Here is a 16,432-nt window from a genome sequence, read left to right as displayed (position 1 = left end):
CTACAGAAAGCCTTCCAAACCTGGGAGGTAAACTGGGGGCCACGGTCACTGACGATGTCGGCTGGGAGTCCGTGTAGGCGATATACATGTTCCATGAGCAACTCAGCGGTCTCCTTCGAAGAAGGTAGCTTAGGGAGGGCCACGAGGTGCACAGCCTTGGAAAAACGGTCTACCACCGTGAGGATAACGGTGTTGCCCATGGACGGGGAAAGACCGGTGACGAAATCCAAAGAAATCTGTGACCAAGGACGACCCGGGACAGGAAGCGGGCGCAGGAGACCAGCAGGAGACTGATGGGACGCCTTGCTTCGAGCACATACCGTGCAGGCAGAAACGAACCTCCGAACATCCTCCACCACTGTAGGCCACCAGAATCTCCGGCGCACAAATGACAGGGTGCGGGTGATCCCTGGATGACAAGCCACCCGGCTGGCATGGCACCATTGGAGAACCTGGGACCGGACCGCATCAGGAACGAACAGTCGGTTGGGGGGTCCAGTCCCCGGATCAGGTTGAGTGCACTGAGCCCTCCTGACCGCTGCCTCGAGATCCGTGGTGATCACTCCAATCACCTGGGAAGCGGGGAGAATGGTATCCGGAATCCCAGGGTCTCTCTCCGCTGAGTGCATCCGAGACAGTGCGTCAGCCTTAGAGTTCTTGGAACCCGGCCGGTACGTCAGGGTGAAGTTGAACCTTCCCAGAAACAGGGCCCAACGTGCCTGACGGGAGTTCAACCGTCTGGCCGACCTGATGTAGGTGAGGTTCTTGTGGTCGGACAGGACAGTGGTGGGATACTCTGCACCCTCCAACCAGTGCCGCCACTCCTCGAAAGCCTCTACAACAGCCAGGAGCTCCCTGTTGCCAATGTCGTAATTCTCCTCAGCTGGAGAGAACCGGCGGGAGAAGAAAGCACAGGGATGCAGTCTCTCATCGGAGTCAGATTGTTGTGAGAGAACTGCACCGATGCCAGTGTCAGAGGCATCCGTTTCTACTACGAAGGGCCTTGAGGGGTCAGGGTGGAGCAGGATCGGTGCAGAGGTGAATCGCCTCTTTAGGGTGTCGAAAGCGGTGCTGGCTGCAGGTGTCCAGGAAAATGGACGCAGAGATGAAGTAAGGGCTGTGAGGGGGGCTGCCACCCTACTGTAGTTTCGTATGAAACAGCGATAAAAGTTTGCAAAGCCCAGAAAGCTCTGTAACTGTTTCCTGTTGGTCGGTTGAGGCCACTCCACCACCCTCTGGATCTTCCGTGAGTCTGGCCAAGTCTGTCCACCCTCAATTATGAATCCCAGAAACTCTACTGAGGGAGTGTGGAAGGTGCACTTCTCGACCTTGATGAAGAGGCGGTTCTCCAGGAGGCGCTGGATGACTTGGCGGACATGTTGGATGTGTTCCCTCTCACTCCTGGAGAACACCAGGATGTTGGGACTACTGTGGAGAGGGTGAGCGGGTATAAATACCTGAGAGTCCACATCACCGAGGATCTGACATGGTCAACGAACACAGACACTCTGGTGAGAAAGGCAAGGCAGCGCCTCTACCACCTCAGGCAGCTGAGGAAATTTAAAGTTTCCCAGAGGATCCTTCAGTCCTTCTACTCTGGAGCTGTAGAGAGCGTCCTGACAGGAAGCATCACAGCCTGTTTGGCAACTGCTCCGCTCAGGACAGGAAGGCTCTGCAGAGAGTAGTGCGTTCGGCTGAACGCACTATTGGAACTACACTCCCCACCCTGCAGGACTTGTACACCAGGAGGTGCAGAACCAGAGCCGGCAGGATCATGAAGGATCCTCACCACCCCAACAACAGACTGTTTCAGCTGCTGCGGTCAGGCAGGCGCCTCCGTAGTCACGCTGCAAGAACAGAGAGACTGAGACGGAGTTTCTTTCCTCAGGCCATCAGGATTGTGAACTCCGACCTCACCAGGACCCCCACATCTGCCCCTCTTAGGCACACACACACACTTACTGTAAATATTGTGTTGTTTTTTATTGTAAATAGTGTGTACTTGTTGCCCTTGCACATTCCTGCTGAGCATTGCCACTTTCATTTCACTGCACACCCTGTGTGTGTATGTGACAAATAAAACATCTTGAATCTTGAATCTAGGTAGAGAACTACAAAAATGTCCAGCATGTCCCTCAACACGTCGTTCATCAATGCCTGAAAGACTGCAGGAGCATTGGTGAGGCCGAAAGGCATGACGAGATATTCATAATGCCCCCGTGGAGTCTTGAACGCAGTCTTAAACTCATCCCCCTCACGAATCTGGACGAGATGGTAGGCGTTCCGAAGATCCAACTTTGTGAAGATGGTAGCGCTCTGCAGAGGCTCAAAGTTGGAACTGATGAGGGGGAGAGGGTACTTGTTCTTGACCGTGATCGTATTAAGTCCCCTGTAGTCAATACACGGCCTGAGGTCTCCCTTCTTCTTGACAAAGAAGAAACCCGCTGCCATCGGGGACCGAGAAGGACGGATGAGACCCTCGGCCAAGCACTCAGAGATGTACTTGTCCATGGCTGCCTTCTCCGGGAGTGACAAGTTGTACAATCGACTAGCGGGATAGGCTGCGTCCGGGAAGAGATCAATGGCGCAGTCGTACGGACGATGGGGAGGCAGAGAACGCTCGGTCCATACTAAAAGCCTCCCCCAGGTCATGGTACACAGGCGGAACCGTAGACAGGTCCGGAGGGGAGGGAGTGTCAGACGGAGACTGTGAGGTGGAGTAGGTAGCAGCACGGACACATCGGGCGTAGCAGGCGGTACTCCAACTAAGTATGCGCCCAGTACTGTAGTCAACATGGGGGACATGCAACTCCAACCAGGGTCGGCCTAAGATGAGAGGTGTGCCAGGGGACGGCAACACATAAAAACGAATGTCCTCGACATGATTACCGGACAAAGTCATCCTGAGGAGTGCAGTCTGGTGAGTAATAAGACCGATCTTGTGTCCATCAAGAGCAAAAGCAGGAATGGGCTCAGTCAAGGCAATGAGAGGAATGTTAGCCTGACTGGCCACTTCCTGGTCAATGAAACTCCCATCGGCACCGGAGTCAATGAGGGTGCCGACTGTGAAACCCTCCCTGCCAGTCAAGATGGACCTTGAATCCATCAGGGCCGGTGGGTGTGGGAGAACGAGAGATTCGGCTCACCTGGAATCCCCTGGTCTCCGGTGAGCCTAATCTTTTGGCCGATTGGGACAGTCGTCTCTGATGTGACCCCTCTGGCCACAATACATGCAGAGACCCTTGGTCCTCCGGTGCTCCCTCTGCAGCAGACAGACGTAGTCGGCCGACCTCCATTGGTTCAGCACCTGAGTCTGAACCGAAAGTCTCAGATGGACGAGAGAGTGGGAGTCAAACGCGAGGAGCCTTGATGTGAATGTGCCCTGGTCCTCCTGCGCTCACGGAGGCGTTCGTCAACATCACTGGCAAGGCTGATGAGACTATTGAGATCAGCAGGCTTATCTCTAACCAGCTCATCCTTCAGAACCTCCGTGAGGCCATCTCTAAAGATACAGCGCAGAGTGGAGTCCTGCCATCCCGCTGGCTGCAGTATGCGGAACTCGATTGCATAGGCAGCAACAGTGCGAGAGCCCTGCTTGATGTGGAGTAGCCGTGAGCCTGCATCCTGACCGCGACGGGTGATCAAAACCCTCCTGAACTCCTCCTCGAAGTTGGCATAGTTGTGTCTTGTCCCGGGTTGAAGCTCAAGAAAGACTGGACCCAACGAAGGCGTCCCGGTAGTATGAGTGGCAATGTAGGCTACCCTGGCCGCATCGGCGGAAAACATGCTGGGCTGCATCTCAAAAACAAAATTGCACTGCAACATGAATCCCCTAAACTCTGTGAAAGCCCCGTCATAAGGTTTAGGGCTAGCTAAGCTAGGCTCCCGGGCTATAGGACCCGGAGGGGGAAGTGGACCCGGAGCTGTAGTGACAGGAACTTGCGGGGCTGGTGAGGCTGCGGCACCCAGAGCATGAAAACTGGGTGGAAATGGTGTTCAACTGAGTTAGCAGGGCCTGTTGGTCGCTGGCTAATTGCAGTAGTTGTTGAGTGGGTCCGCTGCTCCCCAGCAACGCTCTGCATCATACCAGAAGCCTCACGAAGTAGCCGGGCGTGGTCAGCAAGCACCTTGTCTTGGCGTTGAATAGCAGCATGGGCAGAAGAGAGAGGCCCAGGTGGAGAGGCCTGATCTCCGGAGTTAGCTGAGTTCATGTTGGCCAGATCATCTGTTAGGACTGAGTGGTGTCTGAACCCAAAATGCAGTACTCCGAAGGCAGGGAATGAGGTAATGCCTAACGAGGCGTTTTAATGTCCAACAAGGCAAAATAGATGTATATCTCTATATATCTATAAATCTACCTGAATACATAAAACTCACAGGCTGTTGTTAAGCATACGTATTCAGGTAGATCTATAAGATATAAAATATACTTAGGGGCATTCGGAAGAGTAGTCAGAGTCCAGGCAGGGGGTCGTGGCACGGCAGGTCTGGAGTGAAAAAAAGGTGTCAGAAGAAAATGCAGCAAAGTACTGAAAACAGCTCTACAACGTACGGACAGCAACAATGTAGCTCAAAGCCTCTCCTGGTACTTGCCAGGTGAGTCTATGGGATGATCTGGCGAGGAGCAGGAGTGAAGACCGGGTTCTTGTAGTCTCTGGAGTTGATTCTAATTGAGAGCAGGTGTGCAGTGCCAACGCCCAGTCAGCTCGTCACCAGGGAGGAAGGCTCAGGTGAGCCTGAGTGAGCGTGTGGACGGCGCAGTGGATAGCGCACAGGAACTCCAGCCGCAGAACGCAGAGGTGGCGGGTTCGAACCCCGTGGCGGGTTCGAAACCGTAACAAGAACCATGTGTATAAAATGTGAGCATAAAGTGATAGCCAATAGCCTGTTGTTGAGTCTGATGTTTTGTCAGATATGAGAACGACATAATATGGAAGGGAACCATGTGTACGATTTTATCATGGATCGTAATTTTACAAATACACAATTCATTTGATGGTATTTTTTATTGGGATGACATCGTGAATCTCGATTATTTTATACCAGGACATCACACCATCCCGTACCGTTAAACTGCCATCAGACTAGTATACAATGAGGGCTCTACAGTTTAGGCTGAGCCTCTGATGGACCGTGGCAGCCTCCACCACTGGGGTCACTCGGCCTGCGAAAGGTGTGTGTGATACTTGGAGGGAGGAGAAATCAAGTGAATCCTTTTGAAGTGAGGAGATTTCTTCTTTTCTTACTTTCCTTTTTCTTCTTTTCTCCCGCAAACCCCATCAGAGCCTGGAGCCCCGGGATGAAAATGGTCGCTCGATAAATTGAGTTAAAAAAGATGGCAGTGGTACAGCCTGATACCCCAAAACGAGGTAGATATGAATACTTGCAAAAAAATATGAATTATTGACTATAAAGCATCACTCTCCACTAATATTGGTATGTATGTATTGTTTGTTTGTTTTGTATGTGTTTGTTAAAAGAGTAATCATCTGATTATAACTAAAAACACCATGGATGCAAAATAAAAATCCATAGCACCGCCTGCATGCAGCATTAGTCCACTCTTGCGTTCCAGTTCGGTAATGTATCCGTTTCCCGGTCCCTAATGTTCATTATTGGTCCATGTCTGAACCGGAAAGGTGCGGATAGGCTATCCCGGCCGCATTCCAATGTGATGCCGGTCAATTGGCCAATGAGAGCGGCTCGAGGCCTATCAAGTATTAATGCCCTCGCGTTAAGTAATTAAGTCCCAGTAGCTTTCAGAGGAAAGGGGAGAAAAATCAATGGGCCACGTAGTTACATTTTTTCCATTTAATTGTTGGTGAAACCGGCGGAAAACCCCGTTAATAAAGCGCTGTTACGCACAACGCCGCTCGTTATTTCTGATATACGTTTAAATGGCGTTGCATCCATTTATTCTGGTGGAATGAACACCCCTCTAATTTAAACCCGCTGCATATATTGAGTGATCATCTCGGATGCATATGTAATGTGTAATGAATGCAAGCTAATGCCAAAAAATGACCTATTTGTAAATAATGACCGATCATTTATTTATTATTAAAATCCCACTTTAACTCAGAGGTTTCCGCTACTTTTAGTCCTGGATAAAATCCCCAAATTAATGAATACACAATTATATATATATATATATATATATATATATATATATATATATATATATATATATATATATATATATATATATATATATTGCAGCTCCGTTCTGTTCCCACAGAAACAAATTAGAACGCATCCGCGTTTGCAGCCATGTCATCACTCTCAACATGAATTAATAATGACGCCAGCTCCATAACAATAAATGAGTCGCCTGCATTACATCAATCATCTTTCAGTGATTTATAACGTACAATATGAACCCGTTGGGGTCAATGTATTAGGGTGTGCAACATTCTGCAGAATGTATCGAAACGCTTTTTTTTTTAACTGCGTTTTAGATTTAAAATTAAACTATGCAGTGTTTTACTGAAGACGGTCTTTATTTGCTTCGGCTGAATAATTATATTCATGTCATCTCTGTCTGGCGTTTAGAGGGAATGAACAACGGGCCATTACCTATCAGAGCAATATTCTATTTTATTATTTTTCATTTATTTATTTCCATGTAATCTTTATTTCATAATTGTATGTATTCATTATTATTGGAATTATTTTGTTATTTTGTTATTTTTATTTTTATTATTATTATAGAGAAAGAATAATGAATGTAAACACTGTGCATGCTGTATGACCCAAAATAATGCAAAAATAAATATTAGATTATGACGTGTCGCCAACATCAATGGCTGAATACATTATTTGATTGCTATGACAGAATTCATTAGTGTACCAAAAAAATAGGACATAAACAGTTGCAAAAATGTACGATAATATTGTCAATGGGACAACAAGCTGTTAGGAGAACAGAGAACTCAATAAACCTGTGAGAGCCCGACATCAGCGGAGCTGACGGGAGCGCTCGTTTTGTTCAAGGTGCTAAACTAAAGCTTGAGAATAAAATACTGTCCTGTAGACATTAGCGCGTGTGTGTTCGCCCACAGAGGGCGGGGTGTGAAGCAGAGGATAGTTATGTTATTGATCTTTTGTCCAGCTGTTAATCACTATTTTATGAAGTGTGCCGTAAAGTCTCCGTAGAGCTCTCGGTCTTTAGCGCATCGAGTTTCCGGGCCTAAAAATTGGGTCTTAATCTCGCGCTGTCTATTTGGCACTTTGATTGATGTCCTCGGTGTGGAGGGAGTGTGTGTGTGTGTGTGTGTGTGTGTGTGTGTGTGTGTGTGTGTGTGTGTGTGTGTGTGTGTGTGTGTGTGTGTGTGTGTGTGTGTGTGTGTGTGTGTGTGCGCGCGCGCGCGCCTGTACGGATGTGCGCGGGTGCGGGATGGTGTGTGTCTTATGTGTCTGTGTGAGAGTGTGTGTGGAGCGGGGTGGGGGGGGGGGGGGCGGAGGACAAACCTCCAGCCTCACTCTGCTGCCTTAACAGACGCACACAAGTGCGCACCACAGATAACGGACCGCGGCCGGAGCAGAAGGAGCCCAGTATAAGTCAAAGAGTCCAGGGGTGCGGCGCGTGGAGCGACCTCTGTTCCTCGCGCCGGAGCTGGGGGGGTGGGGGGGGGTCTCGCGGAAGGCCATGGACCACATAGGGATACTGGGGGCGCATCTGCAGCAGCACACGCACGTGGAGCCCATCAGCTTCGGCATCGACCAGATCCTCAGCAACGTGGAGCAGAGCTGCATGATGGGCGCGAGGATGCACGAGCCAGACTACGGACACGGGGCGTACAACTGCGGCGCGAGCAGCGGCATGAACGGCGGAGGCGGCGGCGGCGGTTACGCGTACGGCAACGCCGGATACAATGGCACCGGCGGCTCGTGCGGGATGGCCTCCCTCGGCGGGGCTTATCACATGAACATGGGCGTGAATGCGAACGGGACTAACGTGAGCTCCGCTGGGGTCATCCGGGTCCCCGCGCACCGGCCCCTGGGCTGCGGGAACTCCTCGGGGCAACCGGGGAACGGGAGCGGCAACAACCTGACCACGCTGACGTTCCCCTGGATGGAGAGCAACCGGCGCTACACCAAAGACCGGTTCACAGGTAGCCATAGAATATGATATATTATGAAATGTGTCAAAGTCAGGACAATAAATACTATTTGAATAAAGCAACAAAATATAATACATTTATATATATATATATATATGTATGATTGATGTAATATATATATATATATATGATTGATGTAATATATATAGATGTTATATATATATATATATGTATACTATAATATAATGTATCTTTGACTATTTAATAGACAACTGACGCAGCCTCTTTTTTGTTCCTAATCTTCTTTAGGAAAGATGATATTACTAATGACCTATTATAATTAAATCATAGCCCATAATTACTGTGTGTATCTCACCATTTACCTGCGTGTGTGTAGCGTGCATGTCGTTAGGGAATCGGTGATTAATGACTCAATAAGTCAGTCATTATAAGAGGTCGATAAAGATTCACACATGTTCTACATCAAAATGGGAGGGAGCTCGTGACACATTTCACCATTTTTATTTATTGTTTACTTAAAATGTAATAAATTAGACAGAAAAAATGGTTATTTCCAAATTTCATATTTTTTTCTCGATGGCTATTGTATTATTGCAGCTTTATTTACTTATTATCATTAAGAAACTCGGCATAAACCAAATTGCTATTATTGTTTGTAATATATAAAGTCATTAAACTCAATGAATAATAATGAGAGTGCAATAGATTTTATGAGTGACACAATCTTCAAGCAGTAGATTTTGAGATCTTGAGACTGCAATCTTGAGTATTATTGTCATTACTAATTTAACTATAGACTGCCAGTATTCTTTAAGGGTGATATTTGGCATGTGGTCATTGTTGTGCTTGTCAATAATGTTACGGAGACAAGGAAATGAATGAAACAAAGTCAAATGCAACCCCTTTCTGATTTGACTGACTGTTATGGAGTAATAATCAAAGACATAAATTATTGTGATCAATTACTGCATCAAAAATGCACGTCGTGTATAGACAGAAAAACAGGTTCTCCGTGTGTCTTTGATGAGACATGTCGGGGATTAAATGTTTTCAAACTGAAGTTATTTGATGGGTTGAATAAATAATGTTATGGTCAAAGAAGTAAATAGAATAACAATTGAATAACACAAAAACACACACACAAAGGTGTTACGACCATTAAAAAAATATGTATAAATTGACAGCATCGGATTTGAAAACCGAAATAGTTGTAGATTAAAATAAAGGACATGTAGGCCGTGCTATAGCACCTCTTCACTATAGGTCTGTCAGCACTCTCCCTCTCATGGTCTGTCAGTTGACCTAAATACCTGCTTTGACCCGTCTCGTCTCGTCCTGACTTTTACTATGACCCTACCTGACCTTTCCTTTCCTTCCCGTTCCCCTCCTGTCCTCCTATCCTCCTACCTATCCTCATACTGTCCTTTCCTTCCTTGCCTTGTTCTATACTTGTCCTTTCCACTGTCAATTCCTCTCGTCTCTGTCAATTCCTTTCCTTTTCTTATATTTTCTTTTTTCCCCCTTTCCTCACTCCTCTCTTCTCTCCTCTCTCTCTCCTCTCTCCTCTCCTGCCCTTTATGTCCTGACTTGTCCCCTCACTCTCCTCTCTCCTTTCTGCTCTCTCCTCTCTCCTCTCTCTTCTCTCTCATATCTCCTATCTCCTGCCCTGCATGTCCTTACGTGTCCCATCCTCTCTTCTCTCCTCTCTCTTCTCCCCTCTCTCCTCTCTCCTTTCTCCTGCCCTATCCTGACGTGTCCCATCCTCTCCTCATTTCTCTCTCCTCTCTCTTCTCCCCTCTCTCCTCTCTCCTTTCTCCTGCCCTATCCTGACGTGTCCCATCCTCTCCTCATTTCTCTCTCCTCTCTCTACTGCCCTGCCCTGTCCCCTCCTCTCCTCATTCATCTCTCCTCTCTCCTGCCCTGTCCTTACGTGTCCCATCCTCTCCTCTCCTCTCTCCTCTCTCCTGCCCTATCCTAACATGTCCTATCCTCTCTTCTCTCCTCTCTCCTGCCCTGTCCTTACGTGTCCCATCCTCTCTTCTCTCCTCTCTCCTGCCCTGTCCTTACGTGTCCCATCCTCTCTTCTCTCCTCTCTCCTGCCCTATCCTAACATGTCCTATTCTCTCTTCTCTCCTCTCTCCTGCCATGTCCTAACATGTCCCATCCTCTCCTCTCTCCTCTCTCCTATACCCTGCCCTGTCCTGATTCTCCCATCCTCTCCTCTCTCGTCCCCGTCCTCCCTGCCCAGTGTCCCTCTCGCCCCTCACTGTGACGCGGCGCGTAGGTCACCCCTACCAGAACAGGACGCCCCCGAAGAAGAAGAAGCCCCGGACGTCCTTCACGCGGCTGCAGATCTGCGAGCTGGAGAAACGTTTCCACCGGCAGAAGTACCTGGCGTCGGCGGAGCGGGCCGCCCTCGCCAAAGCCCTAAAGATGACCGACGCCCAGGTCAAGACCTGGTTCCAAAACAGACGCACCAAATGGAGGTGAAGTCCTGTTTTTTTGTTTGTTTTTTTACTTTTGACTATTTTATCAATGCATTGGCCCTGCATTCTGGAGGCCCATGGCTCCATAAGGGGCCCTCTTGTGGGCTCCAGGATGTCCCATCAGTCCCTGTTAAGACTGGTTTCATTGTTAGCTCCCTCCACACGGTGGTTTTCTGATACGAGCCCTTATCTGACAGTTCAACACGCTTTCTAACCGCAAATATTCACTTTGCTATATAGCAAAATGCATCGAATGAAACAGCCCTATATAGTTAATCTTTATTGGTGTTCATCTTAAACTGTCTTTTATTTAGTCCATCCTCATTGATATAAATGGGGTGGGCTAAGAAAAGCATATTTATTGCAGGAGTGTCGACTGCATGAGTTTTAGCGATAGCTGCAGGCAATAATGGGCTGAATGCTGACACACAGAATTCTTCAAATGGACATTCGCTGACTGTTATGAAGAGTCCATTTCCACGCAAAGCAGGAGACATGGCACAGGGAACAATGGAGTAAATACATGGTGTCAGTTCGAGTCACAAAAGCTCAAATAGCTCATAGATATAGAGGCCTTTAACGGTGCTGTTTTTTTGTTTTTTTTAAATGGAAAAAAATTTGTTCACTTAACATTTTTGTTCTGCAAATCATTTGTCAAAAAGTAATGTGCCGGGTTAGTAGAAATAATATAATGTGTTTCACATGCTTACATTTGAGATTCAGGGCTATTTAGCCTCTACATGTCTTCTTTCAGACTACTGAAGAAAACTACTCAAAATAGACATTTAGAGTGAGTTTATTTTTTTACTTTGTGTACTAGCGTCTGAAGATTTCTCCTAAATTCACCAAAGGCTATTGGTAAACTTATTTGCACTTTGCTTATTTAAACATAACATTTCAGATAACTTGTAATACAAAAAAAAGAGTTGTCTTAATGTGAGTGATCAACTAGTTTCATGGTGATATCTATTCTTGGACTATTCAACCGAGAGGCTTTCAAGATGTTTGTCATTTGACAATACATATCTCATATCTTGAATGGCCGTTTTCTCCAAATATGTTTTCTCTTCCAAAACGTTCCTCATTCTTTTAATATTCTGAAGGTTTTCACAGAGGTTCGTCATTCAAATCCTGATGTTTACAACATTGTATTTCTAAAGAAATACTAACATGGTGAATTTATTTCCATTGGCTTCAAAGCAGTATTTTCTGATTTATTTAATGCTAAAAATATATATTTTTTAATGTAACCAGAATGTTGAACCTGGTTTATATCCAATTTTCAGATTATGTGAAGTGGTACCCAAATCTACAAACAATTAAAAAAAGAATACCTCGTTGGAACATTCAGTCAAACTCCTAAAACAATAAATATAAATATCTCAATGTAAATATAGTCAACTGGCGAGGTCGCATTGCAAAATATATTCGTTAATTATGTGTTGACCTACAATATTTCCCATAATAATCATAAATGGATTCAGCATATAGAGCTTTTTACTGCAAAATGACGTTCTGGTATAATAAAAGTTCATATTAAACGAGACGTGCTATAAAAAAAGCCATTTTATTTTAAATTGTTAAGAATCTGGTTATGTAAAATATATATTTTGTGCACATAAACATATCCAGGGCACTCAATAAGAATCGATCAAATGTTAACAGAAAAGCTTGTTATTGTTTTTTGTTTTTTACTTATTAAGAAATAATCTGAGTATTTATTCGCAGCCTCATATTGTCATGTCACATAATCAGATAGAGACCTAAAATAGTCAACATCAACATACGTTAATAATTATTACATATCTGTATATGACCAAAAAAAATACCAAAGAAAATAAGAATGTATTTATTTATTTCAGATTTCACTTGAAGTTATTATAGTTATGTACAATCCTAATTTGGTTGTATATTGACTATACAAATATAATGGAAATAGGTTTGCATTTTTCAGGGAATATACAGACAATGGCGGCCATTAATATTGATAGAATTGTGCTTTTATCACAATGTTGTCTCTTAGCACAAACACATATTAAAATAATGAAATTCCGAATGTTCACAGTTATGATTTTGATTTTAAAACAACGTTATAGTTAGATTTTAAATGCCTTTCTTTGAATCTCATTTATTTATTAATTAAACTTTGGGAATTTTAATAATGATATTCACATGCAGATTATGAACATACTTGTATCGAACTGAAATATCGGCGAATCGTTTTTTAGTTTAAAAACATGACAACACTAGTCTGCGGTAGTAGTTCACAATGTAAAGGCTATATACGATTTTTTAAAATAATAATCCGATTATGATACTTTATATGTATGCGGCCTGTTTCCGGTCCGGTGAGTGAAAGGCTGCGCGGTGTTTTCCTGTCGCTGTTCGCAGGCGGCAGACGGCGGAGGAGCGCGAGGCAGAGCGGCAGCAGGCCAACCGGATCCTCATGCAGCTGCAGCAGGAGGCCTTCCAGAAGACCATCAACCAGCCGCTGACCCCGGACCCGCTGTGCCTGCAGAACAGCTCGCTGTTCGCCCTGCAGAACCTGCAGCCGTGGACCGAGAACACCGGCAAGATCAGCGGTGTGTCGGCCTGCGAGTAGAGCGCAGGCACGCGCGGTCCCTCCAGCGAGACCCGGGCGTCATGCGCCGGTATTCGGCAGAGACACGCGCCGCGCAGAGGAGACCCGGTCTCGGTTATCGGGATATCTGTCTGCGCATATTACACGGACACGTGGTGCTGGAGCTAACAACAGCCTCAGGCGGGGTCCATCAGCACCACCCATCTAATGGGGGTCCACTATCTGATCTGGATCCCTTGAGAGGTCTTCAGCCCTGCGGACTGACATTTTTGGGGGAAATATTTCGGAGGCAACGTGATGAACAATATACTCCAGAAAAGCTTACAAATAAATTAAAAAAAGGTCCACGAGAGGACCAGGACTGGCTGGCATCAGTGAGTTGTTGTATCATCGTTTACCTCAAAGGGACTTGATGTTTCATAAACAGCATATTTTCATATGTGTGCATCAGCGTCTGTGTTTACCCATGATCGTGGACTTTTTTTTGTCTTTTACTCAACTGAAAAATAACAGAGCACTTGTTTTTAGCACCTTTGTATATTAATTCAAACATAATCTGACAGAAAAAGTAAAAAGGAACTCCATGTGATGATTTACAACGGACCATATCTGTCTATCTTAAACAAATTATATGTAATGGCACATTTGACCACAGTTTAATACATTTCACATTCCTATATGGACTCTTATTTTTTTACAAACTGTATTTTCTTATGTTGTGTGCAGCAGATCTCAGACCTGGGAACTGAGACCAAACACAAACAATGCGTGCATGCTTCATACTCATGACAATCGTATATTTTGGACACTGACATTGATTTAGTTCTCCCATAAATCCAAAGTCTATCCAGCATTTTCAGCCATATATTACTTTGATTTTGTAGAAGTACCTTTTTTTTTTTTTTATCCAATTTTTATTTCCATGCCACATATAGATTGTGTCACAATTGAGTAAGCCTATAAGGCAGAAAAATAGTTCCTTGTTCCCACTGTAAATGTTTCACTCAATGATGCTTTGCTATGTTTTCAATCATCCGGCATACCACAACTATATAAATGTGACACATTATTCATATCCTAAAAATAATGACAAAATTAGGATGTGTCCAGTCTTGAAGTTACAACAATTAAGGCATCTTTGTATTCATATTTAGAAAACAATAAAGTAAAACAGCCATTTGTGAGAACAACCAGGAGTCAAAACAATCTGATAAACACACACAAAGATGTCATCAACATCACGGACGGCTGACTGCATGTTCCCACATTTTACAATTTTATTTGGAAACGTGGGTCAAGGTTTTACACAAAAAATGGCTTTTGCCCAAGCAGAAAAATATGATTCATAGGAGATTATCTTGCTCTTTAATGAAGAACAAACAAACTGTCAAATACTTTTAACGTGAGTTCATAAGGTCCTCCTGCATAAATAAAGGATAAAGAAATAGCAACATTGCTTGAGTCTGTTCTTTCTTATGTGATAATTCTGTATTCAAGTTTGAGCATATTCACGATTACCCCGATATTGGAAATCCACTGTCTGTTTTTTACTACAATTTGTGATTGGATCCCGTATTTCATATCACCTTTTAAGATTATATTCAAATTAAATAATTTTTGTGTAGTAGGTTTCTGGAAACCATGGGACACATTGAATGTGGATGTTTCCTAACCATAAACAAGTTACATGTAAACAATGCAGCATAAACAATGTGGCGTAAACAACGCGGCGTAAACATAAGCAATGTAGCGTTAATATAAACAACACAGTGTAAATGTAAAAAATGTAGCGTAAACAATGTAGCGTAAACAATGTAGTGGAAACAATGTAGTGGAAACAATGTAGCGTAAAACAACCTAGCGTAAACAAACTAGCGTAAACAACGTTGCGTAAACAACGTTGCGTAAACAACGTAGCGTAAACAACGTAGCGTAAACAACGTAGCGTAAACAACGTAGCAAACTTTCTCATAAAACGTTAAGTAACAGGCGTAAAGTCAACTTTTTTTTTTTGCGTTACAATAAACAGTGGAGTCCGAGGAGAAAGTCCTGTGTTTGTTTGACCCACCCACCACCACCACTACTCCCACCCTCATTGGATTTTCTCACTTGTTATACTTTTTATTATTCCATGTAGCTTTCCGTATCCTCTGCTCCTCTATCACTTGTTTTCACCGAATGCACAAAGGTCCACATTCGACGTATCCTGGGTTTTATGGAAACGTACAATGCCACATTATCTTCCGGCGACCGGCTGTGGCCTCTGATCTTTAGGCTCGCTCTCCAAATGCGGCTCCTATGTTCTAAAAGATCCCAAACGCTGTTAATATGAACGTGAATCCAATCATCCCATTCATCACAAACTGTTCTCTGGGTGGCTCTAAAAGTAGCATTTTGAAGTGGAGGGGGGACGGGGATGGGGAGGATGGGGTGTGTGGGGGGACGACAAGAAACAGGTCGTTATGCAGGAGAGCCAGCTCCCAGATATAAGGATGGTATTTGTGCACAAAAATGAATATGTTCAAGTTTACAATTTTACAAGTGTATGTGTGTGTGTGTGTGTGTGTGCGTGCGTGTGTGTGTGTGTGTGTGTGTGTGTGTGTGTGTGTGTGTGTGTGTGTGTGTGTGTGTGTGTGTGTGTGTGTGTGTGTGTGTGTGTGTGTGTGTGATGACATTCTCCAGGACTGCTTTCTAAAAGGTCGAAGAAGAATGTGAAGGAGAATTTCATCACCACTCACCACAATATCTGGACTAAGCTGCTGGAGTTGAGCTGAGACTTGAGAAAGTGGTCACTCACCAGAACTGATAAAGATGAAGCAAGTTGAGAAAAATATATACCACTCTGCATGGCACATGTTTTGTTGTTGTAGTTCTTTCCCTCTCAGTATTTGACACAAAGAGTGTGCTTATGAACATATAAAACTGTTCAGGATTGACTATCCTGTTTATCTTTTTCTTTCTATTAAAATACACTTGCCACTTTGATAATGCACTTGGTTTCTTTGTTTGTTTGTTTACAATTTTCCAATACATTTAAAAATTATTCCTCATGTGTATTGCACTGTTTTCTTTGTTTTTGTTTATTGTTATGCACCTTTCACCAAAGCAAAATCCTTGTATGTGGAACGTACTTAGCAGTAAACAGTTCGGGTTCTGATTCTGATTCTGCTCTTTGTCATCCTTAATAGCGATAAGCTCTTACACGTAAGGGGTGCTATTCTGGGTTCTAAACTTCCTGTGTGTTATGTGTGTAAAATGCTATTTCTTCGAGCAATCATTTT

At 44.6% G+C, this 16,432-nt stretch overlaps 1 protein-coding gene across 1 annotated transcript; it reads left to right on the top strand.

The window, feature by feature from the left end:
• The first annotated feature begins 7,648 nt into the window (after positions 1 to 7,648).
• tlx1 (T cell leukemia homeobox 1) lies at positions 7,649 to 13,172 on the top strand. The gene is made up of 3 exons (XM_056436162.1): positions 7,649 to 8,114; positions 10,333 to 10,570; positions 12,962 to 13,172. The coding sequence occupies exons 1-3, from the start codon at positions 7,649 to 7,651 to the stop codon at positions 13,170 to 13,172; spliced, it is 915 nt and encodes a 304-aa protein (XP_056292137.1).
• Positions 13,173 to 16,432: the final 3,260 nt, after the last annotated feature.

The sequence above is a fragment of the Pseudoliparis swirei genome, chromosome 17 (genome assembly GCF_029220125.1).
Source record: "Pseudoliparis swirei isolate HS2019 ecotype Mariana Trench chromosome 17, NWPU_hadal_v1, whole genome shotgun sequence".
Lineage (NCBI taxonomy): Eukaryota > Metazoa > Chordata > Actinopteri > Perciformes > Liparidae > Pseudoliparis > Pseudoliparis swirei.
The sequence above is the reverse complement of the archived record's forward strand: the minus strand, read 5'-3'. Positions and strand labels throughout refer to the sequence as shown.